This window comes from Thunnus thynnus, chromosome 2, assembly GCF_963924715.1.
Source record: "Thunnus thynnus chromosome 2, fThuThy2.1, whole genome shotgun sequence".
NCBI classification, from domain to species: domain Eukaryota; kingdom Metazoa; phylum Chordata; class Actinopteri; order Scombriformes; family Scombridae; genus Thunnus; species Thunnus thynnus.
In genome coordinates, this window is record NC_089518.1 from 36,033,535 (window position 1) to 36,059,234 (window position 25,700).

At 41.1% G+C, this 25,700-nt stretch overlaps 1 protein-coding gene across 2 annotated transcripts in view; it reads right to left on the reverse strand.

Moving 5' to 3' along the window:
* The window catches only part of fras1 (Fraser extracellular matrix complex subunit 1), a 293,698-nt gene that overhangs the window by 3,029 nt on the left and 264,969 nt on the right, over positions 1 to 25,700 (reverse strand). For both annotated transcript variants that reach the window (XM_067572464.1, XM_067572456.1), the window contains exons 47-72: positions 25,120 to 25,244; positions 22,045 to 22,185; positions 21,249 to 21,476; positions 19,404 to 19,517; positions 17,851 to 18,001; positions 15,521 to 15,680; positions 15,264 to 15,432; positions 14,486 to 14,732; positions 13,937 to 14,281; positions 12,759 to 12,919; positions 12,288 to 12,435; positions 11,926 to 12,131; positions 11,671 to 11,827; positions 11,046 to 11,246; positions 10,727 to 10,914; positions 9,817 to 10,092; positions 8,102 to 8,334; positions 7,842 to 8,002; positions 7,298 to 7,512; positions 6,233 to 6,383; positions 5,677 to 5,784; positions 5,257 to 5,416; positions 3,745 to 3,861; positions 2,921 to 3,087; positions 2,320 to 2,525; positions 352 to 498 (exon numbers count right to left, since the gene is read on the reverse strand). In XM_067572464.1, coding sequence (XP_067428565.1) covers positions 352 to 498; positions 2,320 to 2,525; positions 2,921 to 3,087; positions 3,745 to 3,861; positions 5,257 to 5,416; positions 5,677 to 5,784; positions 6,233 to 6,383; positions 7,298 to 7,512; positions 7,842 to 8,002; positions 8,102 to 8,334; positions 9,817 to 10,092; positions 10,727 to 10,914; positions 11,046 to 11,246; positions 11,671 to 11,827; positions 11,926 to 12,131; positions 12,288 to 12,435; positions 12,759 to 12,919; positions 13,937 to 14,281; positions 14,486 to 14,732; positions 15,264 to 15,432; positions 15,521 to 15,680; positions 17,851 to 18,001; positions 19,404 to 19,517; positions 21,249 to 21,476; positions 22,045 to 22,185; positions 25,120 to 25,244 — 4,682 coding nt within the window. The remainder of the gene's footprint in view (positions 1 to 351; positions 499 to 2,319; positions 2,526 to 2,920; positions 3,088 to 3,744; positions 3,862 to 5,256; positions 5,417 to 5,676; positions 5,785 to 6,232; positions 6,384 to 7,297; positions 7,513 to 7,841; positions 8,003 to 8,101; positions 8,335 to 9,816; positions 10,093 to 10,726; positions 10,915 to 11,045; positions 11,247 to 11,670; positions 11,828 to 11,925; positions 12,132 to 12,287; positions 12,436 to 12,758; positions 12,920 to 13,936; positions 14,282 to 14,485; positions 14,733 to 15,263; positions 15,433 to 15,520; positions 15,681 to 17,850; positions 18,002 to 19,403; positions 19,518 to 21,248; positions 21,477 to 22,044; positions 22,186 to 25,119; positions 25,245 to 25,700) is intronic.

Genomic DNA, 25,700 nt, shown 5'->3' on the forward strand with positions numbered 1-25,700 from the left:
ACTCAAATGACTCATAAATATGTGGAAAATTATAATGTTATTCCGGAATTACATTTTTATTTTCAAGATTACATTATCATTTTAATATAGTCACCTATAGGCTTCCATACACCTTTGAGAATTTGATTTACATTGTTTTGCTCTTAAGCTAAAGGGGAGTTTGTGATAAGACTTTACACAATTTACACAATTAAAATGTGCTAATACTCTAAATCCCTGTGAAAATTATATATATGAGAAATTAAGTCCATCAAACCACTTGATCGCTGAAGAAAACGTCTCACAAGTGAAATACAACAAACACTTTATGCTGCCGACGACACCGATGTAGTTTGAGGTGATCCCACTGACCTTGTAGAGAGCGTCGACCTTCATCGTAAAGCCGTCGACGCCCGGCATGGCGGTCATGGGCTGCAGCTCCAAGATGTCTGAGGCGAAGTTAGCCTCGAAGGGAACGTCGTGGAAATATCTGTCACATACGTCCGGTTGTTTACGATCCTGCAGAGAGCAAATATTTGTTTGAATAATTCAGCATTGTTCTCTTCGACTATGACAGTTACTAATCACTGAAGGTTCAGGTGTAGCTGTGTGTTTACTGAATTATAATAATTATTCTTTGACATGGTTATTTTGAAAGTTCGGGTTAAATAATAACTCTGAAATAACTTTTTTACAACACATGACTAGTGTACAGTATCTCTAGTATTAATGCCGGGGACAGTAATGAGCAGCACAGGGGGCTCCACAGGGCTCTGTACTGGTTCCTTTCCTGTTCACATTGTATACCTCGGAGTCCTGCCACATCCAGAAATACTCGGATGACACTGCTATTGTAGCGTGTATCAGGAATGGACAGGAATCTGAATACAGGGATCTAATAACAGCCTTCAGTGACTGGAGTCGGAAAAAAACTTCAACTAAACACCTCAAAAACAAAGGAAACGATCGTGGATTTCCGCAGGTCTAAGCCCCCTCTGGAGCCGGTGAAAATCTGTTGGGGTGGACATTGAAGTGGTGCACACCTACAAATATCTAGGGATTCTTGTGGATGACAAGCTGGACTAAGTAATATCTATCTATCTATCTATCTATCTATCTATCTATCTATCTATCTATCTATCTATCTATATACTATAGATGCAGGGTTAATATATGAAGGTGTAGTTCCACAGCGGCACCAGTTAGAATTTGCATGGTGAAGAACGTCAGTGATTTAAATAACCCGCAGGCTTTGAATGTCTTTAAAAAAAAAAAAAGATGTGGTGACTGGTCTGACAGGTGTGGCAGGTAGAAAAAGAGAAGATCTGTGTGAGTGTGTGTGCTTTCACTTTGTACAGATAAAACATTACAGCAGGATTAAACTAATTTGAGGTAATTTAAAGCAAATACTTTAAACTAAAAAAAGTGTTTGAGGGTTAGACTTGTTGAAAAGGTTCATTCAGGTTTATAACAACAACAAAAAGTTATATTATTTAAGCAAAACAACAAACTAAAAAATATTTTACATATTTTAAACAAGACATGCAGGTTTTAATCAGATCCTTCATGGACAGAGAGTAAGGTTTCCTCTTTCAGTGGAGGTTAAATTATACAGTCAGTGTTAATGTTGTAGCTGCAGGTTTGCTTCAGCTGCTACAGTCTGTTTATTTTACTATGAACACTGTCCTGAGAGGACGGGGAGTGCCGTTTACAACAAAGAGCCTTTATTTACTTTGACTAAAAGAAGCCGGTTTCTATTTGACGCTGGTTCTTCACTCTGATTTTTCTGTTTGATGATATTTTTATAATATTTATTTAAATATATTAAAGCCTCTAGAAACCGGAGTCAAATTCCTTGTATGTGTGAACGTACTCGGCCAATAAAGCTGATTCTGATTATTATAAATGATTCACAGATTGATCATATTTTGTAAGAAGCCTCTTTGTTTTCTTAACGGTTTTCTACTTGTTGTGTTAATAAGCTGCTTCTGTTGTTTTCTCTTAATACTAAATAAACATTTTCTTCACTTTTAGACCTCTGTTGTGATCTGTTTCATTAACAGCAGTTATCACAGTCATTGAATTAGTTAAAAAGACTCTGAGCAACAGAGTGGTGGGTATTAAATGACTATATCCTACTAAAGGTGATGCAATTAAATTATTAAAATGAAATTATTCTGACAACCTTAACAAAACAGTTCTTTTCATTTATTTACTTAATTGAGGAAGGTTAATTTAAGCTAACCCTTTTTGAATTAGTTTCCTCCAACATACACAGATCAAAGCAAAATAAAGCAGAAAACATGGAGAAGTGTCATATATTATAATAAATGTTTGTACCAGCAGTAGGAAACGATGTTTGAGGTGTTTGTTGGGTTGGATGCAGCCGTACTGCGGCCCCTCGTTGTACAGCGTCCCCGTGGGGTCAAAGAAGGGAACGTAGCCGTCCCTGCCGGTGCAGAGGTAAACCTTCTCCAGCTGCAGCTTGTAGGCCGCGTTCAGGTTCTGCTCAGGGTTCCACAACACCCGACCGTACAGAGTCTGACCTGCAGGGGGCAGCAGAGGAAAGCTGTTGTTTTTTTTCCACCTTTTATTTCTATACATGATTAAAATGTTTGAGTTTGTGCTGCAAAAAAAAAAAGTTCAGTCATAATCTGAAGATTTTAAGTCACACACACTGATGGAGAAATGCTGAAGGACCTTAAACATTTAAAGAAAAATAAATGGATTAAATACAACACACACAAAAACTCAAGTCATCCTCTACTGAAAAAGTTTGGAGTATGAAAAACAAAACTGACAGGACAGTTTATTGTGAAAGGACATGTCAGCAGGAAATACTAAAATTCAGTTAAACAGAAAAGCTGCTCATCACTCTTCACTAATTATCTAATTATCTTATTTAAAGGGTTCCCTCTGTGCTATGAACCTCCTGTCATACCCATAGAGAATGCTCCCTTGTAGTCCATCTCGGCCATGGAGACGTCAGCGCTGGCCGGGTCCATCATGAAGACCTTCTCGTTGTTGCACAGCTGGAACTCCGTGTTGAGGGAGTAAACGACGGGGACGGGCCGGTTGGTCTGCTGGAAGGCGATCGGCACCAGGAACCTGGTCGAAGTAGGAGACGTTAAGGTTATCGGCTGATTTGTTTTCCTGTTCCCACAATGCACCGGGGCTCCTTAACATATGTCATTATCAAGCTAAGACTGTTTGGGCTCTATAACCATATTAAATTTGAGAGTTCTTAAGATGTTTTTACTACTGTGTAGAATGAAATTTCATGTTTTTTCACAGTTATACCAGTCAAAGAATGATGGAAAACCAGTTGGGACAATGAAGCCTACAATTATTTATTAACTACATGAATTTATATCACATTTTTGTAAGAACTTCTCAGCTGTATATGACGAGTTTTTCCTAAAACTGACACTTGTCCATCGTGAGCGGATGAACTTCCTGTTATTGTAGCTGCAGTATTTCGCTGCAGGTCTGATGTTTCTGATTGAAACTCCACAAAAAAGGATTAAACAGTTTCCTGCGGCACGATCCGCTGTCGCACCAGTCAGATTTAATTTATTAGTGAGAAAAAAAAACAGTTCTAAGTAATGTTACTGATTACAGCAGGGAAGGAAAATGTTTTCAAGATCCTTGTAAATCAAATTTTAATAACTTCTAAGGCTTTTTTTTTTGTGGGAACTGAATTTGCTGGATAATTGTTTACAGCTGTGTGTGTGTGTGTGTGTGTGTGTGTGTGGGACGACGTACTTCTCTGGAGCGTGAGCCGTGCAGGAAAGAGGTTTGTCACCGGGGTCGATCCAGGGCTGAGTGGGCTGGACGGTGCAGGGGATCAGGAAGACGGTGTACTCTCCAGAATAGTCCTTCCTGTTGATAAGACAACACAGAAGGATTAATACAGCCATGCAGCGAGATAGTGAGCTGAAAATGGGTTGATCAAGAGCTCCTCTGGAATCCAAAGTGAGAAGATTAAAAACCTTCTGGGTTTCTCAGGAGTCACTTCAGGATTTCTAAAGAACCATTTTGGTTGTTTGATAAGGAACGCTGAGGTTCTCTGCAGCTGTGATCAAACAAACACGACATCAACCTCCAACTGAGATCTTCATGCGTGACAGTGAACAACATAATAGACCAGATTCAACTTATGGAGAAATATATCTGTGGTTTTCTGCATAGTTTGGGCCCATCTGGAAGTTTCCTATACGTATATGTTTTCCTAAACCTTAAAGCTGCTTTACAGTAAAACTTCCAACAAATTTAATTACATATTTTGTTGTCACTCTCCTGTAAATGTCACTATTGAGCGAGGGATCTAATTTCATAATTTCCATTTAAAGTTACTACAGGAAAACTTTCATTTTGTGTTGATTTTAGCGCCCCCCTGTGGACAAAAGCGGTAGTGTTTTCCCAGAATGAAGACTGCATTTCCTACTTATTTTTAACACTATTTTTCTTTTTTAAACAGCTGTTTGCAGGATGCATAGCGATGAGGTAACGTATCTATTTGTGGCTATAAAAGATTAATAATTGTAATACGACGATCGTGAAGCAAAGTAAACTTTGTTTTGGTTACATGTAAGGCTGCATCCTGCAAAGCGGCACCTTCCTGCAGGGTTGTACGGAGATATGTGCAGGTAGTGGTGTGTTCAAGGACTGTCTTGATCATATAAAACTCAAGAAATCAAGACCATAAAGGTCTCAAGACCTCAAAGAACTCAAGCAGTCAGTTTTTATTGTAAGTAGCCATATTCAATAAAGGCTTTTTAACTTCAACCTCCAGTTTTTTATTCCTGCTCCACGCCAGTAGTGCCTGAAGTTTGTTTTTCCTAATCAGAAAATAATGTTTTATTTCTCAGATTCACTCACTATTCTCATTCACACACTAGATTTGCTCTCTAGCTCACTCAGCCACCACTGCTGTCTCTCTCTATCTCTCTCTCGCCGACAACAAGTCTAACTTTACTTTTAACGTGATCAAATGAAGAGAATATGCTCCCTCCTCATCCTAGTAAGGTCTCTGTACCTTCTCATGCTACGATGCTACATGTAATGTCAACATCGGCTCTTCTGGTCTGCGTGCTGTAAGTCGTTTCATCTGATTTCGTGGGAAATTTGACCCGTTGGCAGCATTTACATTTAGAATAACTATATAGAAATAGCCAATCTTCTAGCTGATAGTCGCATTTGCTTATGGAGGTCATATAGTCATCAGCATGACAGAGAAAAAGACATCCTTGACTTCCTCCGGGTGAAGCGACTGACCTGCTGTAGGAGCTGGTAGCCCTCCACAGCTGGTACGGTGAGTCGAAGGTTTGGGCGCTCCACAGCAGCTGGATGTCAAACTCGATTCCTCCGAGGTGGTCGGGGGCCATCAGGTGGGACTTGTGGCCAGGCAGAGTGTGGTGTTCAGGGACAAACTGACCTGGAGGAAAGAAAAAACGGAGGAAATATTTTTTTATTCCACTGATGTGATACTGACATGTGTTGCTTCAGACCAGAGAGAAAGACATAACGCTCCTCTGTTTGATCTTCATCTGTTCGTCTACCGAGTATCTTGGTACACAGCTGGAATTTCTTGTATTAATAAGAAGACAAACACTTTATAAAGCAAAACCTACTGTAGGTATGATCTTATCTTGGGACTAATATGTTTAACGTGAGGCGTTTTGTTTGTGAACTCACCTCTGAATTTAGCGTGAGTTTTAAACTCAATCACCAGTCGTCCGTCTTCTCTGATGTAAATCCTGATGATCTGCAGTCTGGCGGAGAGGACGCTGTCAGTCTGAATGCCTGCAAACATCAAACACCAAACATGACAGTTAGAGGATGCAGTTTTTTCCCATCATCATGTATCAGATCTTTGCTAACATAAGCCAAATGTATCTTTAAATCCACATTAAAAATAATAATACATTTGTTGTAAAAGGTTGTCTATTTTCATCTTACATTTTACCTAAACTGCAGTTGCCTCACTTGTCAGTGTAAAACAATTATGCATAAAACAACAAGTCGAGTCAAATTGTCATAATAGTTTTGAAATTGGAAAAGGTAATATAATATAATGCTGTGTTCACATGTGGAGAAAATATGTATTATGAGAAATAGGATTGTTGTGTGTAAGCAAGAATAACCACAGATGTCCTGCTTCATATTTAAAGGGAATCTCCACCAATTTTACACATCAGCGTGTGTTTCCAGGTGTTATAAGTGAAAAAAGTCGTATTAAATATTTTCGAACCTGTCCTCCAGAGCACGGTGTCGTAGAAGAAAGAGAACTCCATCTCGGTGTGATGCTCCAGAGAAGCCCAGCCTCTCGGCGCCGTCACGTAGATGTAGGACACGTAGAGAGGAACCTGCACCGTCAGGAAGGACTGAGCCGAGTCACGAACCTGGAAAAAACAGTAAACAGTACGCTTTAATGTCGGTTCTCAACATGAGGGGAGGGACCCTACAGAGGCTTATACTTTTTTCTTGTTGATTTTCAGTCTTTCTTGAGTATTTTATAAGTTATTCAGAGTCACAGAACAAACTGGAGAATTTCTCCATGAAGGATGTTCCAGCCTTTAGAAAAGTGTTTTTTTCTTTTCTGTCAGCAGCATTTTCTAAAAAATTAAATTCTGGGAAACTGAAATTCTATGACAATTCACTGACAGACGGGCCTTGAGCTAAACCGCGAGCTTGACACCGTTCTCCAACTCGACAGCGGCTGACAAAACAAAATCCATTCAAGGTTTATTAGCTCTAGTCCTGGAGCTTTCAACAGTGTGTTGCTTTCGAGGTCAAGAGGGAAAGCTCAACTTTTAAACCTACAAGGATGAAAAGTCCTAAAAGTGCTCTGAATACTAGAAAGTTTGAGCAAACCTTGTGTTGTTATGTGGAAGAAAATATGATTTGACTAGAAATATGTATTATGTAAGGAAATAGTATTATGTGGTCTCTGCTTTATACTGTTAAATACCTCTCTGGGATGTACTCACTGATGTGCTTTGCCCTTCGTTAGGACCCGTGTTTTGCCCTTCAGTTGATCCCCTGCTAAAAGCCTTTCCGTGCCTCTTGTCATATTGATGAAACCCAACTTTACAGATGTATTTGTTTCCCTCTCATTTACATCCTCCATGCTTTGTTTATATATTCTGTCTCAAACAGTCTGTTGGTGCTTTCTTTTCCTCCTGCTGCAGCATAATGAAACCTGACTCTTTGGCTTCATACAAGATTTTCCTCATTTTGTCCATTTTAAACTACTTTTTTTCTTATCACGACTCGTATCCGGCGGCAACAGTAAGACCCTGACTTTGACTTGTACCTGGAAATCGGCAGTGACGGAGCCCCCGCAGACGTCGATGAGCTCAGTCATGTCGTAGTAGGCGTCAAAGGTCCAGATGCAGCTCTTGAGGTTGAGGTGCTTGTAGAGTTGGATGCTCTTGGCCTCCCGGACGTTGGGGTTGAACTGGTAGGGGCGGTCGTATCCGGGACCCAGAGAGATGCTGTCATAGGACACGTCGTCAAGGAAACCCGTCTCTGTAAAAAAAAGTTGCCAAGGTTTGGATTAACTGCTGGGACACCGTAGCTCTGACTCTTAAACCGTGAGAAATGCTGGGTGCTCTTGAGATAGAAAATTGAGAACATGTTGCGCTGGTTTATTTAATCAAACCTGCTCTGGATGTGAATCTCAGATAAATCTTTGAAGTGTAAAGTGATGTAAATGATTTGGTAAGTAGCCTGCGGGTGTCTACGTCTGATCTCTTGTTTCAGCCCTCAGGTGAGCTTTGATGAAGAGGACACACAGCGTGTTTGTGTGTTTGAGTGAAAGGTAGGTGTGTGTGTGTGTGTGTGTGTGTGTGACTGACCAGAGATGCCCTGCAGGTCTTTGAGGGTGACCAGGTTGGAACAGACGTGCTGCTGCCGGTAGATCGACTCCGACAGCAGGAAGTGCAGGTTGTGCAGCGGCATGGTGGACACCAGGGGGAGCATGCCGTCCTGATGGGGGATCTGCACCGAGATATGGATGCTAAAGAGGGACACACGGAGCAGAAGACAGAAGGGATTAACAAACAAAGTATGAGGTTTCGGTGAAGACTAAGACCGCCATCCACCCGTCCCTCCTCACCGGTTGGGGTGCTCTTTGTGTTTGACGTCCAGGTATTTGAGTGTTGCGATGAAGGATTGAGCCTGGAAGCCTCTGGCAGTTCCCGTGGTAACAGGCGTGTGGCAAATGGAGCCCTCAGTGCCGATGGTGGCGATGTTGCTCCTTAGCGGCGTTCCAAGGTGACCTGACTTATCCCTGGCCTGCGCCACGCAGCGAACGTGGAAACGCCGGCTGAAATAAATGCTGTCCAGCACCTGAGAGAGGAAGCAGAACGGACGAGATATTAGAGACTGTGATGAAGAATAAGACTGAAAGATGCTGAAAACAAGGTGTTTCAGTGCTTGTCTTAAAGGAGGCCTGGGTGCATTGTGTTTGACTGTCTTCCTACTGAATGTGTAAATCCTTAAAAACAAATATATAGTTTCATTTTTTTTCTCTAAAACGCTTACCGTAGGTCCCACATTACCCCTGTTCTTGCATCCCACCATTGGCTTCCGGTAAAATTCAGAATAAACTACAAGATCCTGCTGATTATTTATAAAGTGCTCCATGACCTCGCCCCCTAGCTACACTTCTGAGCTCCTTGATCCTCATTCTACTTCACGACCTCTCCGATCCTCAAATCTCAGCCTTCTATCTATTCCCCGCACAAACCGCAAATCAAAAGGTGACCACGCGGCATTTGCATTCCTAGCCCCCAACTCAAGTCTATAGACCTCCCTTCTCATTCCCATGTCCTGTTTTATTTCATTTTGGTTGATTTCTCTCTGTGTCATGTTTGTTTATTCTATTAATCTATCTGTTTCAATTTTGCATGTGTCTGTGTCTGTGAAGCGCTTTGTAACTGTGTGTTTTAAAAAGTGCTATATTAATAAAAGCTTACTTACTTTCCTAAAACAGAAACAACCACTGTAGTTTCAGGAAAAAGTTACACAAACAGGACAAAACAGTGGGGACTATTTTCCAGCAGCAGTACAGTGTATGAGTGATTGACTCAAAACAAACAACAGTTAATACATTTTTGGACAGTAATGGATTTCTATGGCACAGAGGAATAACATATATCAGGCTTTGGATACACACACACACACACACAATACTTGCTGGTAGAATCAGTAGATTGTTGGTTTTGGTCTTTCTATGAGATTAGTTGACAATAAGAAGACTAATCCATTAAAAAATGGAACAATCACACCCTCATAGTTTTATGTAATGGTACCATTCCACTTCTAAAACAGGTAACATTAGCATAAAATGTACCAAAAACACTGATAATACATTTAAAAAATATATACTTTGTGAATAAATCTTTAAATTCCATCTGGCAGAGTGATATTTGGGAAAAAAGGAAGGACATGAAAGCTAATAGTATGCTAGTTACTAGCATACTAGTTACCAGCATATATCGTTACGCTACAGTAGTAACGGACAAACACAGTCTAGCAATAATTAGTCTGTATCCCAATTCCATACTACATACTGATCTTTAATGTATACTTTTATATTACAGCTGCCAATTCAAGTTAAATTAACCAGTAAGCAAAATTTCTCTAAATATTTGATTTCTGTTGAACATTTTTCAGTTATACAGCAATGCTAGTAAAGCCACTTAGCTATCCTGTTGATCTTTCACCATCATAAATATCATAATCATGTATAACTGACTATATAACAAGTCATCACTCTTTACATTTGGTGGAGCCAATTAGATTATTTCCCTCCGTGGACTGACTCACCATGTGGTTCACGCTGGTATATGGGGTTGTGTCTGTGACCGTCTCAAAGGGGGACCGGGCACCGTTAGTGTCGGTGGGCGCCGCCACTTCCCAGGAGAAGTGAACTTGAGTCTGGTTGATGCCCGCCTCCTCGCAGCGCTCCTTCATCACAGAGTACTTCGGGTAGTGAGGGTCGCAGGGGGTGACGCACACCAGGGGGTAACCTGGAGAGGGGGTCTTCTTACTGCCCTCCTTCGTCACTTCCTGGACGTGATCGTAGTCAGCGAGAGAGACCACCTGGGGAGGAAGGAGGATTTTATTGTTTTTATTACAAGACGGTCCAGAGTAGCTTGGTGGGTAGAACACAAACACTGCATGAGATTAGGCTTCCCGCTGAGGGACTATAAGGCATTTGGAGTAAAATCACCCATAAATATAATATTATATAATATTTTAATGGCATACAAACATAGCTGAACTGATGTACTCATTGTAAGTAGTTAAATTAAAAGTAGTTAAATGCATAAGAAATGTAAAAGCCTGTAAAATATTGCTAATGTTTTCTGCTCTCGTCCTCTAGTTACTGAATATGTATTGGAGGAGAGGTGAGCTTTCGCTGGGAGTGAGGATGTTTCTTGCTTCCGCTGCCAAGCGCTCTGAATGCTAAAAACATGTTAAGCACTCTGCACCGCTGGAAACACACAAAAGCATAAAACATCCATTTAAATCAAAGAAGCAAAGTCACTAAAGTCCTTAAAAAAGCTGCTTAAGACACATCGTGTCCTAGTTTCTCCAACTGCTCCTGCTTTATATCTTTGTGTTGTTCTGTGTTTGTTTTATTATCATATAAGACGCATTGGATGAGTTAGTTATGTGACAGCAGCCATTATTTCATTTAAAGACAAGTTATACTGATAGATATCACTCTTACAATAGGTGGGGAAGGGAGGATGAGACTGCCTGCAGCCTCCTGGTCCAGAATGGTCACTGTTGCCATAGTGATCTCCCCAAGTACCGCCTCCACAGGGTCGTCAGGGCCAAGGACCAATGAGAAGGACTCATGCCACTCCCTGTCTTCATTGGACAGAATTTCAACCTTGAACAGGATGTGGTCCATCCCTACGGAGTGATCGAGAGGAAATGTTGAGTCATATTTCATCTCAGTAACATTAGACTCAGACAGTTTCAAAGTTTTTAGATTCACAAACATGCAAAGAATAATCTGTCACTTTCAGATTTTTGGCACTGACCAGGCGTGAATTTGAGCACACGGCTCTTGGGATTGTAGTCGACTCCGGACTGGGCTGATCCGTCTCGAGTGCTGCAGCGGATCTTGGAGGTCCGATCCAGATCGCCCCGGCGGATCACCTTGATGTTGAGCACCTCGACGCCGTCCGGACCAGGAGGCTCTCTGACCTGATAGGACGCCTGCTCGAACTCGATGGTGGGAGCTGGAACAGACGAGGATACAGAACGGGTCACAGTGCTGCTCTGGTGGTTACTTAGATTTGCTTTAAACCTTAAGAGGCGCATAAATGTTTAAAATAGAAACATCATCAAGGGCTCACAGGAAGCTTGCTCAGTCCAGTGTTGGTTGACACATTTTTACAAAGAATTAAATTGTTAAATAGAATGGTTAGATGAATAAAAATTGGTAAAGTAAAGTTTTTTAGAAGTTTCATGGAGGAACCTGCATAATATTTGCTGTAAATCCACAAAAGTATTGGACAGAACTAAGCTGTCAGCAAAGGCTGAACTGTGTAAATCTTATTCTTTTGCAAGAGTTCAGTGGAGGCCCTGAGGATAAAATGTAAGAAAATACCACCAAACCCTGATATACACGTTTATAACAGCTGAAGAAGACGGCCTGCTTACCATCTTCATCATTAGTGATAGTGATGGTTACGATGTCGCTAGCGCCAACCATGGCGCCGCTCCAGTGGTCACCCAGCGGCGTCCCAAGGTGCACCTGGAACTCCTCTTCGGGCTCAAAAACGGAGTCGTCATTAATGTGAACTGTGCAGTTCTTCACCTGCAGAAACAAACAAACAAACAAACAAACAACACCATGATATGTAGACACTGAAAACAAGACTGAATTAATCTGCTTCGGTTTAAATTTTTTTGTACCTTTTCTCCTTTGAGGAAAGTGATACGTGACTCATCGGCGTTCCTCCTCTCCTCAAAGTCATCCATCACCATGGCTGACATGGTGCGGGTGAAGCACCTCACCGATGACGTGAAGGACAGGTCGCCTGTACGGATGACGGGGATGTGCAGGACGCTGTCTTTCTCCTTCACTGTGTAGGCGCTCTTCTCAAACTGCATGCTGGGAACTGAGACAGAAGACGAGGTCAATGTAACTAATATACCAATAATCTATAGGTATATACGTATTTAACATGTGAGAAGCCTCAAATGAAGACAGTGAAAATGAATAAACCATTATTATTATTATTATTATTACATAAGTGTGTCCAGTGTGTACATACTGTCCTGGAAGGTGTCTGTGATGACAACATTGGCTTCGTAGGGTTCTTGGAGGACAGCACCTTGAGGAGAACTGAGGAAGACCACAAAGGACTCAGATCCTTCGATGGACGGGTTCTGGACGTCATCCATGATGGTCAGACTGCATGTCTGTGAAGTATGGAGGAAGGGCAAATGTTTAATTTATTAATTGCCTCTTTGGTTTCTTTTTTTCACCTTGTTTTTAGTTCATTATGATTTGACTGGGCAATAAAAAACTCTTTCCCTGTAGCTGGAGGACTACCTTACAGAAAGTGCATACCACAAAATGCATGATGTGCTTCTCATACTGCCTTTAATGGACTCATTGGAGATGAACAATTATCCAAAAGATGTGATTCTTGAAGAATAATCCAGCTGCCTTTGATTTAACACTTTAGATATCTTTAGAAAGATGCCTTTAACGACCTGCAGAAACTCCTTCCTGTCCTCACCTCTTCAGTTTTCCCAGGTTTGAACTCCACCTTCTTGGAGCTGGGGATGTAGTCGACCCCCGGACTGGCTGAGGGCGGGTCTGAGGGTCGGGTGGCGCACCACACAGACGTCACCGAGGACAGGTCGCTGCCGTGGCGCAGCACAGGTATCTCTATCGTGCCTTGAGTGTGAAGATCAAAATGAAATGCAGGTTAACACAAAGTATACAGTAGATGTGTCCTGGACATCACTGTGGAAACTAACAAACAAGAGTCTGAGTATATCGGCGACCTTCTACAACCCCGGTTTACAAAGTCTGCTTTGGTCTGCAATTTCAAAGTAATTAGCATCATAAATGAATTTATAGCAGCAGAATAAATTGACAGAGAAACTTAATTTTGAAGCTAATCTCACAGCGTCTAATTGTGCTGACTGTTCAGCGCTGCAGTACATGCTTTTATCCAAGATTAAAGAAAAAGTCAGAGAACCACATAAAGAAGAGAGAGATAGACAAAGAAATCCGAGGAGGATTGGTGGCGAGATGAGACGAGGCGTACAGGGAGTGTATTTATAGCAAGTAATATATTAACATACATCTCTCTACCAAGTAATATGATATGACATTAGCTTTTAACTTGTGATCCAGTCAAAACGGCTGCTTAAAATACCCTGAAAACTTATACGAACACACCATTCACTCATCCATTCACACCAGTTATTTCACTTTAGAGATTTCTTTTTTCTTTTGTACTTTTGCTTTGAAGTTTTCGGGGGCTTTAAAATGATTCAAAAGAATTATATGTGGCGCAGTGTGATTGTTAACACGGTGTAGGAAGTGTTTCCTACCGGCTGATAATAATAATCTTGTTCCTGTATGTTTAAATGTTCATGGCGTATGCTTATATTCTGTTTCATGTGTAGTAGCTTTGTAAAGAGACGGGGTAGGGGTCCACACAGGCGGCACTACTGGCAAAAAATTAATGATACACCCCAGGATGTAGCCACTGTGAAACTACCCTTTCCTAAGACATATTCTTTTTTTTCCACCTTCCCAATTTCCCTGTGAAGATCATTAAATTTTTATATTCCTCTTAAACAGCATAGCTAACTAAAGACTGAGGAGTGTAACTTTATTTTTTTAAAATAATTTCTCTTGGTGGTAGAGAATGATCTGTGTCTGTATTTAAGAGACTCGTACCGGCGTCTTCAGTGAAAGTAAAGGTGGCGTTCCCAAGAGAAACAGTCGACGCGTCGTTGGGTCCGTCGATGACCACCTTGGCCACCATGACGTCCCCCATGCGGGCATTATCCGAGGCGTCTGACAGCACCAGCTCAAACTCTTCCGACAGCTCGTACTCGCTGTCGTCGATCAGCTTGACGTCACAGGTCGACATGCTGACGCCGGGGCCGAAGATGACTCGGTTGTCGTTGGTCATGCCGCGGCTCTTGTAGTCGGAGCCGGACTCCAGACCGTGGAGGCTGCTGCCCTGAGCCGACTTGGCCAAGGTGTAGCAGAGAGCCGACACGGTGCTGGAGGTGTCACCTGACGTGGGAAAAGAGGGAGAGATGGATCACTTTCCTCCTGCATTTCAACAAAAACGACTCTAGCATCATCTATTCTTGAAGACGTGTTGGAAGAAGCAGATACAGGATACATACAGGCACTCTGTCATACATTGAAAAGAAGGGAAGTACCTTAAGTTTAAAGTAACGAGAGAATTAAAGCGAACAATAGGTAAATAGGTACCTTTTCTCTCGATGGGAACGTGGATCAAGCCGGTGCTCTCGTTGACGTGGTAGGTCTTCTTGTCGAACTGTAGAGTCGGTTCGTCTTCCGTGTCGTTGATGTTGACGACGGCGCGTGTGTTTCCACCCAGCAGGGCGTACACGGGCATGCTCAGCTCCACCTGGAAGCTCTCAATCCCCTCAAAAACCTTGTCATCGTTAATGATGATGGTGCACACTTTGGTGTCCTCACGCTCGTCAAACTGTACCTGTGAATGGAGGAGAGAGTGGTGATGTTGTTAAATATGTGCTCTTCTTGTGATTGGACATAATATCTAATGGCTTGAGTATGAAAACAAAGACAATGGAGGACAGAGAACAATAACAGTGACATGGGATGGTGACAAAATCCAATGGGAGGTCTCATATTCTTTGTGAGATCAATGAATAGCTGTATGATCTTTTGATGGGAAATAACTAATGTTTCAAAGAGCGCATGGAGACTTCAATTTCAAACAAAGAGATCCCCTCAAACAAAAAACTGTGCTTCTATTTTTGGAAGGTTTAGTCTCCCCACTGACAAACGGGAAAATGAAGTGCTCCAAAAGGATCTGAGGTATCAACCTGAAAGTCTTATAAAAAGCTTTGAAAAGTCTCTTAATAATAAAGTTGCCATCAATTATAAAATTCAATACATAATTGCTCAGAAGCAGTAAAACGAGTAGTGGATGTCAAGATTTTTTCAACTGTTTTCTTAAGCCAATGAAAAGTGAAAACCATAGGCAGAGAAAGGCTGTTACCTGTCCAGCATATTCCACATAGTCCTGCTGGCCCGGGCGGGATCCAACGCTGCTGGTGGAGGTGGCGCTGCCCTGTTCGGTGCGGCAGAGCACGATGGCGTACTGGTTGAGGTTACCTGTTCGCTTCACCGTCACCGCCACAGTGCCGGCCTTCTCACTCACATTGTAGCTGTGGAAACATCAGAGGAAATGATTGGTTATTCTACAAAGTAATAACTAATTTCTGACCAGACAAAAGCCTCACACATGATTCAGACCTTTTGTGCTCGAAGCTGATGAGGGACCACTGGATGTGGAAAACGTTGTCGCTGACTACGTTGGGTTTGCTGTCCTTGACGAGGAACTTGAAGTTGTCCATAGTTTCCTGAACGTTCTCCTGGTGCAGCACATAGCGGATCAGACCCAAGTTGATATCAGCTGGAGAGGAACAAGGTCAGATTAATGTTGATCAAATGTGAAAATCTATTATACACCTCAATTATTGCTTCATCTCAACCTCTCAGGTCACACATCGCATGGAAAGTCACAGAAACACCCCGTTGTTTGTCACTGAACAATATTTCTCTCAATCAAAATAATGTTTTAAATGCGTCAAAACTGTCACAGAACATTGCAGCAGGTTGTAAACAAGCAGAACCAGTTTGAAATAACTTTCCCGACTACTGAAGTGTCCTTGAGCAAGAGAATAATTCACTTTTCTTTCCCCAATGAGTCACCTTGGCCTTACTGTGAGTAAAGGGACAACAAAAAGAGACCCTAAAGGGATCAAATTTTAATATTAACAATCTTTATAAGGTTTGTCTTTCCCATAAAATAATGACTCCTTAATTTGCAGCCTCCGGCCTTCTTCTATTACTTGAGAGGAGTAAAAAAAACTTGAAAATGAAACTAAAACTCATCACCGGCTCACAATTTCTGCTCATTTATACCTTCCAGAGGAGTTCTTTGTAATTGATGGCTGAAAGCCAAGAAAAAAAAAAAAAAGAAGATGAGTCTCCCTGGTAGAAAGCTGTTCAAATGACCTTCAGGAAGTTCAGAATAAACATGTATAGTAATGAACAGAAAACAGAACTAAATGGGACCACACAGGCAAAAAAACCCCAAAAAAACACTCATTTCCAGAAAAATAATATTTCAAAACACGTTTTCAGGCTGAGAGCAGGGAAATGGCAGAATATGAGTAAATGTTGGCAGTTGGGATAATGTTGACAGTTAATCCCGTAACAAGTAAATCCCATTCCCTTTATTCGCATTTCTTTTTCTCTCAGGGTGAATTTATTTTAGTTATTGGATATTTGTTATCATTGACTAAATGATGTCTGTTCGCTCCAAAATCTCAAATGCAACACATAAAAAGTGTCTGTTTGGAGTTTCTCTCCAGCCTAGAGGATCAACATTTTTACAAAAGCAAGCTGACATTGATCCCTGGCTGCAGCCTAGAGGTGAAGATAAACAGCCTCGTGATGAGAGCGCTGCTGATTCAAACTGCGTTATTGGCTGGGAGACGTGGGCTGGAGGGGCTGCCGAGGTGCCTTTGAACAAAACCTTTCTTGAAGAAAAGGTAGTAATTTCCTTGTATCCTTGACCCCTCGGTCCTTCAAAACTGTTTAACCCTCCCCCTCTACCTTCAAACTTCAGGTGTAACATCATGTATTAGCTGAAGAACAAAGGATGAACAGAGGAGGGCAGTGACGCAACATCAAAAATGGGTGAAATTAGGTAAACTTGACTGCGGTCTTCAGCTGTGGTTTGTGTTAACCCTCCTGTTGTCCTCGGGGTCAATTTTGACCCAAAACAGTATCCTGACTAAGAAATTATGAATTGTTTTGACTATAGTTGAGATCAGATGGATTATGGCGGACTGGTATATGTAAAAGTTTAGTCAGGATACTGTTTTAAAACCATTTCAATTTTTTTGATGACAGTACATAATGACACCTGTTGTCCTCCCTGGTCAAAATTGACCCGAGGACAACAGGAGGGTCAAATTTGAATTAAGTTGCCACCCCATTATTCAGAACTCTCTTTGTTAGGGTCATTTTAAATCAAAAGGTAGGGTTAAAATGTCGCCCGAAAGCTGTGATTTCCTACCTGCAGATCACCAGATAAATCTGAGGCGTCACAAAATGATTGAAAAGAGACTTTTTTGCTTTTCTCTTTAGAAAATCTTGATAATTTCACCTCTTCAGCCTCTTAAAAATCCCTCAAATTAAACAACATAAGAAGAAGAAGACCATAACTTGTAACAATAACAAGTAGACGTGGCTTCATTTAATGCAATAACAAGCCAAAAGTGTTAAGAAGCACTTTTGAATATTGGAAGCTCAATCTGTATAACAGAGTATATTAAAAATGTGAAATGATGATCCACTAATGTAGAAAACTCTCTTCCTTTTCTAGCAAATAATGAAAATAGATGATGAAAATATAATTGTAAACACCTGTTTTGTCAACTACATCTTTTCTTTTTCCTAGGAGAAATACAATAAGGTTATGTAAGATGTTAATATGTGTCTGCGGTAAAAAAAATAATTAAAAAAAGAAAAGAAATGAAGGCCAGGAAAAATAAAGAGATGAAGCTGTGTACCTTGTGTGAAGGTGGTGATGGGGTTGCCAGGTTTCAGTTTGCTCTCCAGGAAGCCGTGCTTCGGCTCCGTGGTGATTTCGTACACCAGCTGCCCGTCGTCTGTGTCTGGATCCATGGTCAGCAGCTCCTTCTTGGTGATCAGGTTGGTGGCCTGGGAGACATTAAAACAAGAAATGACTCCAATTACTTACGCTACAGTCACATTTATACTAAACATTATGGTTCTCATATGACTGATGTCATCTACAGTCTGAAGGAAAATGATTTAGCAAGGTGTCCTCTGCCCTCATGAACTACATCTGGTGTCATTATGGTAATAAACTCCTTTACTGCTGCTGCAGTGGATCTGGATAAATGAAGGCAGAGAATATACAGATATATTTTTCGCATACTAAAGTGCGCAGTGGTTTTACAAGCGTACACACACAGACACAGAGAGTGATATTTGGCTGTCATCTTGATTTGAGTGTCCTGGAGGCAGAGTCTGCAAAAGTTAGACCTGCCTGGAGCACTTTATTTCACTAAAGACGCTGCCTGCTTTGATCTATTAATTCTGTTTATTTTCTTTTTAACTCTGTATCTTGACATCATTGCAAAACCTCAGTGATTTTCAAGGCTTGAATGAATGAATTAAAATAAGCATTTGTTGATTTTTATAATGACAGATCAATGAACTCTTACTATTCTTCTTCATTTTCTGGGCGTCATATGTACATGTATATGTATTTCTTAACTTAACATGTATATGTATTTTCCTAACTTAATTTGTGTTAAGTTTGTAAAATCCCTACAGGCAAACAAAGAGTTTTCTCTTTATCCAGGAAGATCAAGAACATGAAGAAGAAGAAGAACCAAAGATCTTCAGTTCAGGCAGCGGATGAACAGGACTGAGCTGGTTTGGTAAGTTTTTTTTGCAGCTATTAGAAGCAGATGCAGGATTTTTATATTAAGCTAATTTGCCTCAGTGAGAATACATTCAAGACTTAATTACCTGCAGTGCTAACACAGCACACAGACTCAGGATAAATGAACAGTGACATTTTTACAACGTCTACACTGGAAACCAAGGGTTTACATTGTGTTGAGGTGTTTGAACCAGCAGGGGGAGCAAGTAAATTACACACTGTGAGCAAACAGTGATAAAGCTTCTCTTTGCATTTCTGTCAATCACAAAGACACGTTTAATAGATTACTGTGATACAATCGCTCTGAATCACATGGAGATGTGTGTTTTTGCACAATCATGTATCCCAGACAAACTCTTAGAGTCATTACTGGAAAAAAAAAATTTTTTTTTCAGGTAGAGTTTGTTGAGTCTCCTGCTAATTCAAACCTTTTTGTCTGTAAAGTGTCCAGTGAAAGTGGAGAACAGGAAGGACGTATTATTATAAGCTGCTCAATGACAACTTGAAAGGGTGCTGAATTAGAAAAAAAGGTCTCCATCACTCCCTTCACAGCTATTTAACATCACCATGAAACAAAGCAAAGACTAAAAGGGCATATTAGAAGATGTTCAGGATGACGTGATCCTGCTGCAAAAAGAAGACTTGTACCTTGTTGTCCATGTACTCCAACCACTGCAGCCCCAAGTTGGTAACTATACGCGGCGTGCCGTCGTCGACCGGCAGGATATCGATCTTGAACTTCTGTGGAGCGGCTGTCACTATCTGGAAGATGGAACAGTTGTGACATTTGATAAGTTCAAAGATTTCAAGTTTCAAGGGGAATTTGACGAACAAACAAACAACAAATAAAAAGTTTTGAACCATTCCCAATATTCTCTTTAAAGGGTTGCATCATCCGAACCACAAAACCCCCTAGTGGTTTCTAACCATCCACATAGCTTTGCTTTTATTTTATTTTATTTATTATTTTAGATATCTGTCTCCGAGATTTCTGCCTCTACCCCCAATATAATGGACAGTGTTGAAATACGACAGCAACATCTGGTTGCAGAAACAGCATCCTGGATACTTGGGCTGCAGCCACTTCCTCATGAACAGATCACCCTGATGTCACGTTGAGAACAGCGAATGGAAAAGCTCTGGATATAAATGCCAAAAATGAAAGTGCTAACCCTAAGGCCAACCCTTTATTGATTTATCCTCCCTTTAAAAAAACACTGATGGTTGGCTAAATCAGATAAACTACTTCAATATTACTAGTTACTGTTTTGTCCGAGGTGCGTGAGGGAATTACAGAAAGAGCAGATGCTGTTAAGGCCAGCTTTGACATGTGCCATTTGAATGATGTGTTCATCCAAAAGGGTGTTATATGAGCTCATACATTATTTAATAACAGGGGCAGCTCCGGTGGGAGAAAAATTCACCTCAAAACACCGACGGCGTTAATGCCACAAACCTTCTCCTGCGCTACGGAACATGTGAATATCAAGTCGAACGTCCCAAGGTGATGGAAAGATAATAAACACTAGCCTGAGAAGTGTTTCTGTGTGTGTGTGTGTGTGTGTGTGATATCAATACCTGCCTGCCATCATTCAGTTTAATCATATGGACTATTAGTAGTGACAGGTGGTGGAGGGCAGCTGAGAGAGGGATGGCTAAATTGACAAGCTGAGAAGTCAATTCACCCTGAAGCTTGCTCATAACTATCACCATAAAGCTGACATTAACACACACACACACACACACACTCCTCCGTTTAATGCATACTACCGCAGTCCGGCTGGCAATGTGAGCTGTTAAAGAGGTTAAAAGATGAATCTAAGAGGTTGTGAGATGATTAGAAGGAAATAATAACCTTTTTTTTCCAGACTGAAATACTTTACTGGTGTCTCAAAATTATTCAAATGGGAAAGTTTATGTGACTCTGAGTCATATTAAAGATTAAACAAGCAATAAAAGGTTAGCAATCCACTGCCTTTGCCCCTAGCTAACCTATTTCTACAATATCCACACTTTTCAAAAATTGTCCTCACTGTCTTCATCTTTAAAAAAATGTCTCAACTTTTTACTTCGGCGATTAAGATTCTGGATATGAACTGCAACATCCAGTTTGAGTCTGACCCACATCTGTTGATTTTCTGTCTCCTCTCTGCTACTGTCTCTAATAATGATACAAAAGTGCCCGAGTAATATTTAAAAAAAACTTTCAAAGAGCATCGTAATTTTCCAGAAATGTCATTCTCCAGGTCTGTAACTGAAGTTTGTCCTCACAAAAATACAAGTATAAGAGCACATACACATACACACACAAACTGCTGATTCACCCCTCACGTCACATAAAAGGTCAGAGCAGTGACTCCCCAAACACACACACACACACACTAAGACGACCTTCAACACACACCCCAACTCTGCTAATTCAATCGTCTAGCTGTAATAAAAATGTCAGGAAGCTGCCTCCTTCACACACACACGCGCACACACACGTGTTACCTCCTTGCCGCCCTCCTCCACCATGAAGAGCTGGTTGGTGCCGTCGGCCACAGTGAAGGTGAAACGGTCCTTGAGCGAGTTGGAGCCGTCGTGGTTGTAGCTGATGCGGTTCTGGTAGATGTCGTCCATGGTGAAGCTGCTTGTCTCTCGGTAATGCTGACCGTTGCTCGTGCGCTCCACGGTGCCGTGGCGAGGAGCCTGGACGACGGTGAAGACGATGGACTCCGCCTGAAGGAAGTAGTGTTAAAGGGTTGAAATGGAAATGTTAAAGGAGGCACGATGATGGACGGTTATGGTGAAATATGGTGCGAAGGCTGCTCTCTAAAGCCTGCTTCTGCGGCTCTATGAAGGAAATTTACTATTATTATTTTTGAAATGATGCTCATTAATCATGCGAGGGGAAGGTCAGGTCTTATGTTTTCCGTCCATGAGAAAGAGTCACTGTCCTGTCGCTGTCACTATTCCTGTGTACATAGTTTATAACCAAATAAAGGAATACATTCAGCTTTGTAGCGGCTGTTTAAAGACATTCTGGGAAATTAAGGGAATTTTTATTTGCAGTAAATGTAGGCAAGGATGTTGAGAGAAAGCACCAATGTTTTCTGTTTCCTTAAATCAACAGAAAACATTCTTTATAAAGTTGTTGCCAGAGAAAATAAAGCTCTAGAGAACAGCAACAGAGGCCAGCTTACACAGCTTATCACTTTAGAGGTCCTGCTCTTTTCTAAACAAACCTTTAAAACCGGACAAAAATAAAAGAAAGTTTGTGGGGATTTTCAGGGATTTGTGTAGCTACCTCAGTGTCTGCGTCGGTGGCTTTCAGCTCAAACTCAGTGATGGTCTTCCTCACTCCCTCCTGGACCCTCATGCCGGGGACCTGGAGCAGAGGCAGGGAGTCGTCCACTGGTTTGATGGTGATGTAGAACGTCTGGGCAACCTGGAGACAACGTACACAAATCAGTATTAACATGAATCAGCTTCGATGCAATGTAGATGTGCACTGCTAGTATTTTTGTGTACATTTCCTTCTTTCTACACGTCTGTTTTCTCCATCATCACACTTATGTTTAGGATCAAATTAGGTGATGCTGAAGTCTTCAGATAAACTGAAGGATTAAGTGTCTCTTCATAGAAACTTCACCTACTTCTTAAACTAAATAAAATACTCGGATTGTCTGAAAAATAATCAAAACAGAGCAGTTTTTTCTCAGCTCATGAAAAGCAGATGAACACAGGACGGTGATGATAAATCCTCCTCTACTGAAAAATGTATTTTTACCTCTTGTTCCTTCAGTTGGATGTTTGAGCTTCAGTGTGCAGAATGATGTACGTGCAGAGTTTGACACTAGAAGGCTTTTTATCACAGTAATTTGCTGAGGGAGGAAAGTTTCTCTGAGCTCAACTTAAATCTGAGTTTAAGGCGTCTACCTATGATCATGCTTTGTGACATCACAACTAGTTTTGAGCCAATCGTTGTCCAGTATGTGAAACTTGAAGCCTCCATTGCACAAACATCTGGATTTTTTCAATGAGGGAAATGGAGGAAAAGTCATTTTAAGAATTTTTATCAAGGTAATTGAATGTTTTTTTTATGGAAAAACCCTATCAGACACATTCCAAGCAGAGGATTATTATGTCTTTAAACCTGACTCAAGGGAATCAATATCTTCTACTGAGAGCAGTTAAGTGATAGTCACTTTCAACACTATACGCTCTGGGGAATATTCAACCCATCTATAATTTCAAAACCCTGATGATACACCTCCAAAAAAAGCACAAACTGCAGTTATAACAGAAACTGTGACCCGGTATCCCCCCCTGAGCAATCCCATCTCATATTGAGTAAAATATTCTGCTTTAGTATGACTTTAAAATTCAAAAAGACTTAAATGTAAAACATTTATGATAAATATGTAGTGCTTTTCCAGCGGGAAACTGCGAACCGGAGAGGGGAGAGTTAACCAAAGTAGCACCGAACCACTTCACAAACACTAACAACTACAGCGGCTACAAAAGCCTCCACACACACTGCAGTCAGCCAGGCGTGAAGGCCAAATGACCTTTTTCACATGTTTACTCAAGTCCTTGTGGTCCTCATTAGTCTGGATTAGCAAGGCAGATTTATGTATGAGGCGAACTGGGTTTAGAGGGGGGGATGGAGGGTGTGGTGGGGGGGATCGGGAAGGGCTGGAGTACCACTTTCTCTCCACTCTAAAAGCTCGGGGTTCGTTAGATTTGATTGATATTTTTTTATATTGAATAAAATCCTTTAGACCTCATATCGAAAGGGAATTACTATGCTATGGGTGAGAAAACTTTTCATAAAAAAAAGGAGTTTTGCAAGATATTTCAGGCTAAAAAAAGCTTCTTCTTCTTCCAACAATAAAGCCAATGACAAAGCAGTCTGGAGGGCTTTTTATGTGGAGGGTGAACACGCTGCCCGCCTTTAATTCATTATCATGAGAACTACGTGACACAGGCATTGAGAGCGGGGTTATCTATTGTGACAGAAGTACTCGGGCTTGAATAACGTACACGTCTGCCCGCCTCTTCAAACAGAGTCGTCTTAGCTGGAACTTTTGATTACGTGAGGTGAATTTTTTTTTCAACTGAGCTGACCATTCTGTGGGCAACCCTTAATGACTTGACTCTTTTGTATCAGCCTTGAAGAAGGCTCAGCAAGTCCTGGTTGATCCTAGTGTCACGTCCTGCCTGGATTTTATCTGTGGTTTTTGGACTCTTTGTGTATTTTGTTCTCTTGAGTTTTCAATGTTGCATTCATGTTGCCTGGTTTTTTTCGGTTTCCCTTGTGCACCTCCTCTCACCTACCCTGCATCACCCTGGTCACCCTTAGTGTCTTCCCCGGTTTATCTGCCCCCCAGTCTGCCCGTGTGTTGTGTCACCTATTTACTTTAGTTCCTGTTTTATTTTGAAATATTTTCTCCTTGTGTCTTGTCACCTTTACTTCCTGTGTTTGATTGCCCCAGTGTTTCACCTGTGTCTAGTTTGCGATCACACTGTGTATTTATCTGAGTTTTTCCCTGTGTTTATGGTCTTTGTTCCTGGTCCCAGTGTCTCTTGTGACATCGTATCCAACCTGCTTGCCGTTTCTGTGTTTGGGTCCACCTGCTCCACTCACACAAACCTGACATCTAGCCTGTCCAGGGAGTTTAAGTTGCTCCCGTCTAGCTGCAGATACAGTCCGCCTACATGCAGGATCAATAGGTTTAGGAATTCTTTTGTTGTGGCTGCCATTGGCCTTTTAAAAAATGCATTGTGATATCGTGTTGTATGTTATATTGTATTTACTGTTTTGTCTGACGGTTGTGTGGAACTGCTTGCTGCCTCAAGGATAATAAAGATTTCTTTGACCTTGACACAATGTATGTTGTTAAATGGAAAAAAAAAAGACAAAAGAGCTAAAGTTTGTTGTATATTTCCTCTCTTTGACATAGTCTTGGTGAAATAATACATTTCACATTTTCCACCAAATGGAAATTGGCTATTAAGACTCAAGGCTCTTGTTAAAAAGGAGGTTCTGTTTTCTAGAGAGAACTTGGAGAAGAGGATTTTTACTTTTGACTGAAGCAAAGTTGTTTTTTTAAACCAGTATCTAGCGAGTGTGCACGTCCACACTTTGTCCAAAAGGTGTGATGGGAGGTCACAAGTGGACAAGCCTAAAAAGTTGGGAATTGCTGGGTCACATCAAATCCGCTTAACTGAAATGCTCAAGTAAAAGCCCCTTAACTTATCACAGTGCACCGCTTGGTATCAGAAAAACCTCCTTCAAAGCACCAAATTGAGCCAAACCACCCCTAAATTTGCTTGAAAGGCAGTTTTATTCTTTATAGCGTTGACCCCTCCCGTTCACCTCATTTGTCCCGTCTGACACAGTGAAGGAGAACTGGTCGGCGTGCTTCTCTTCTTCGCTGGTGTGGACGTATTGGATGCTGCGTGATGCCAGATCGGCCTGGGTGAATGTGCTGATTCTGGTGCCTGAGAGAGAGAAGATGGAAGAGCTGTTAGCTGAGTTGGAACAATCAACAGAAAGTAATTTACTTCCTTTTTTTTTCTTTGAATACCCACATCCTCGGTGATTCATCCCCACTCACACACACACATAAATGCAAAAAAACATCATTAAGGCATCCGGTCTTTCATTAAGACACATTCACTTTGAACACACGCTGCCACACTCATTTATTATCATTAATGCATTTTGTTGTTTTTCCACCAGTCTTTCCTTTGTTACATTTTCACTGTCAATCGTTTTTCTACCCAATACTTCTGTCTGTTTGTCATCCTAAATTGTGTTTTTTTAATCTTTTTTTATTTTGGCATCAGCTGGTTTTTATAAGCCTCTCTTGTCATTTCACCTCAGAGCACACACACTGAGTGTTTATTTTTCACTTTTTCGTTTTTTTAATTTTTTTTTTAGCTTTTATCATTTTA